The 2,927-nt window shown below is 44.6% G+C and overlaps 1 protein-coding gene across 1 annotated transcript; it reads right to left on the reverse strand.

Annotated features, from left to right (window-relative positions):
* Positions 1-451: 451 nt before the first annotated feature.
* Positions 452-2,564, reverse strand: LOC121969785 (pentatricopeptide repeat-containing protein At5g50990-like). Its single transcript, XM_042520031.1, has 2 exons — positions 820-2,564; positions 452-726 (listed from the first exon to the last, which is right to left on the reverse strand). The coding sequence occupies exons 1-2, from the start codon at positions 2,502-2,504 to the stop codon at positions 672-674; spliced, it is 1,740 nt and encodes a 579-aa protein (XP_042375965.1). The 5' UTR covers positions 2,505-2,564; the 3' UTR covers positions 452-671.
* Positions 2,565-2,927: the final 363 nt, after the last annotated feature.

The raw sequence follows: 2,927 nt of genomic DNA on the forward strand, positions 1-2,927 counted from the left end.
AAAGTAATGACTAATGAAAATATCACATTTACAAAAAAAAGGAAAAAGACTTCCACAATTACTCACATCAAGGCCAGAGTAATGACTAAGAGCTGCAGAATAAGATTTTCTGTAATGTGTTGGTAATGTTTTGATATGGTATCCTATACGATTTTGGGTGTTTACGAAATGGCATGCTTGTAGAGTCAGTTGGGTAATATAGTTCTAGTAGGGAGTTGAGAAAAGGAATCATTTGTAAAACAATTAAAAGTTGTGTAACTAGTCATGCATTTATATCCATATGCTAATAAAGAGCATGTGAACAAAATTATTCTAGCAAATTGGTATCTTATTGTATCCTCCTCATGTTGCTGAGATCAATGGTTTCTCTTGCTCTAGTACGGCTACGAACTACAGAAAAGAAACTTACATTGAGCTATAGGAATATTATGAGAGATGCCTATGAAATTAAGGAATTTTTGTTTACCGATCAGTAATTTGTCCAGAACATAATTCCAATGTAATATTTTTAAACTGAAGAGATGAATAAAACCCAAACATAATTTATCTGATTTCCCCATGAATCAACCTTGAGGAGTTGATTTTGGTTGGCTCTCCATCCTCTTCAGTTTTGTTGCAGCTACTATCACTAGGAAATTCAATTCTTTGCAGCAATTTGAAAAAGGTCTTCGTTAAGAATAGATCTCTGAAGTGTGAGAGAAGTAGAAAATCCATCTCACTAAGGAACTACAGTCAGGTCAGAAACAAACACATGCAGTCGATCAAAGAGATTAAGCAGCTTGATCAAATTCGAATCAGTGATTTGAATTGGAAGCTTACCAGTAGTCATTACATGAACAAGTACCTTTCTCAAACCGGTGAAAACGGATCCTATCTCTAACTAAAATCACCCTATGAAGCACCTTTGATACAATCTTAATCCATTCATGACAGTCCTCACATGTCTGAAGGTTCTTTGACACCCTGATCTCTGTGCCAAGCCCAGTTTTCAGGACACAATAAGCAATGGCTAGCTTCTCACTGTGCAAGTTGAGGTTCTCCTCCCTTTCCTCCTCCAAAACATCCATGGACACAAGCTCGGTCATAGGGCGGAATCCTTCCAGTTTTACTCTTTGGGTCAAGCCATACAACACTCTGTAGATATCCTTCGCCTCGGCGTGCAGCCGGTCACCAGCCTTGAACTGGTGCACATCTCCCCCCACTTCCACCCAACTCATTCCTCGTTTCTTCCGGACTTTGTTCTCCTTCATGGAGTCCCAAACTCCAGCTGCGTCAGTCCATTTTCCCTTCGCTGAATAGATTCTCCACATCATTACGTAGTCTCCACTGCCATGATTCACCATGTGACTGATTGCTATCTCACCCAAGTCCGCCCTGTGATGCCTCCTGCAAGCACTTAGAAGTATCCTCCATGTTACGCTGTCAGGCTCCATCGGCATTCCCCTTATAGTCTCGTAGGCTTGGTCTAGGAGGCCTGCTCGAGCCAATGCGTCCACCATCGCTCCATAATGTTGCATTCTTGGCTCAATTCCGTGCACCTCGTTCATGTTTCTAAAATGACGGCGAGCCTCTTCGACCATACCCGCATGGCTGCACGCTGTCAGAACTGAGAGAAACGTGACTGCATCTGGTGCCAGCCCCTCGGTCTGCATCCGGGAGAACAACTCCAGCACGTTAGATCCGAGCCCGTGAATTGCTAAGCCGGTGATCATCGAATTCCAGATTGAAATACTGTCTCTGCAGACGCCGTTGAACACTGCTCTGGCCGCGTCGATGTTCCCGCACTTGGCGTACATGTCGATTAAGGCCGAGCAAAGAATGTAATTTAGGTCGATCCTCTTCTCCAGCATCAGGCGGTGGAGTCTTTCGCCGAGACCGCGGGCGCCGACGCGAGCGCATGCAGAGAGCGCCGCCGAGAAGGAAAAGCCGTCGGGCTCCGATCCGGAAGCGAGCATACGTTCGAAGAAGCTCAGGGCCTCCCTGGGGCGCGAGTTCTGGACGCACCCGGCGATCATGGAGTTCCAGGAAACTATGTCCTTGGTCGGCATCTGCTTGAAGACTCGATTTGCCTTCTCGAACTCTCGGTTCTTGAAGAGTTCGGCAATCAGGAGGTTGCCACTGACGACATCGATGGACCCGGCGAAGGCCTCGGCCAGAAGCAGCAGGGCTTCGTCGACGTGTCGGTGCCTGAGGTAGAGGTGAGAAAGGGGAGGGACGACGGAGGCATCGGTTTGGAATCCAATTTTGAGAATCCGGGCATGCAGCTGGGCGGCGGCAGTGAGGTTGGAGGAACGGAGGCAGGCTTGGAGGGCGAGGACGAAGGTGAAGCGGTCGGGGCGGAAGGGTGAGAAGGAGAGAAAGGCTTTGAGGACGGAGATGGCGCTGTGAGGAGCTCCCTTCTCCGTGAAGGCGCGGATGATGGAGTTGACGAACGGAAGGCGGCGGTGATCGTTGAGGCATTTCGTCAAACGACTGCCTGATGGCAGCGCCAAAGGGTTAGACATTTGCAAAGCGTCCCATAAACCTAAAAGTCGACTACTGGATCAGCCTGCGACAGGCCTAGTAGCGGGAAGTCATCTTCACCCAACGTTTTATTTATTATTATTTTTATATTCAAAGTATTACTTTGTAATAAAAATATATAATTAAACTAAATAAACACATTGACTTAAAATATACACTATAATATTTTTATATTCAAAGTATTACTTTGTAATAAAAATATATAATTAAACTAAATAAACACATTGACTTAAAATATACACTAATTGCTAGAATGACAAAGGTTGCCCGCCCCTGGTAGTGATACAGCGAGATATCTTCAAAAAATTTTCAGATATTTAAACATGGCAAATTAATGAATATATTTTTTTAATAAGTGGTTAATTAAATTGATAAGTCATCAGTTATGAGTATTTTTTTAATTT

This window comes from Zingiber officinale, chromosome 4A, assembly GCF_018446385.1.
Source record: "Zingiber officinale cultivar Zhangliang chromosome 4A, Zo_v1.1, whole genome shotgun sequence".
NCBI classification, from domain to species: domain Eukaryota; kingdom Viridiplantae; phylum Streptophyta; class Magnoliopsida; order Zingiberales; family Zingiberaceae; genus Zingiber; species Zingiber officinale.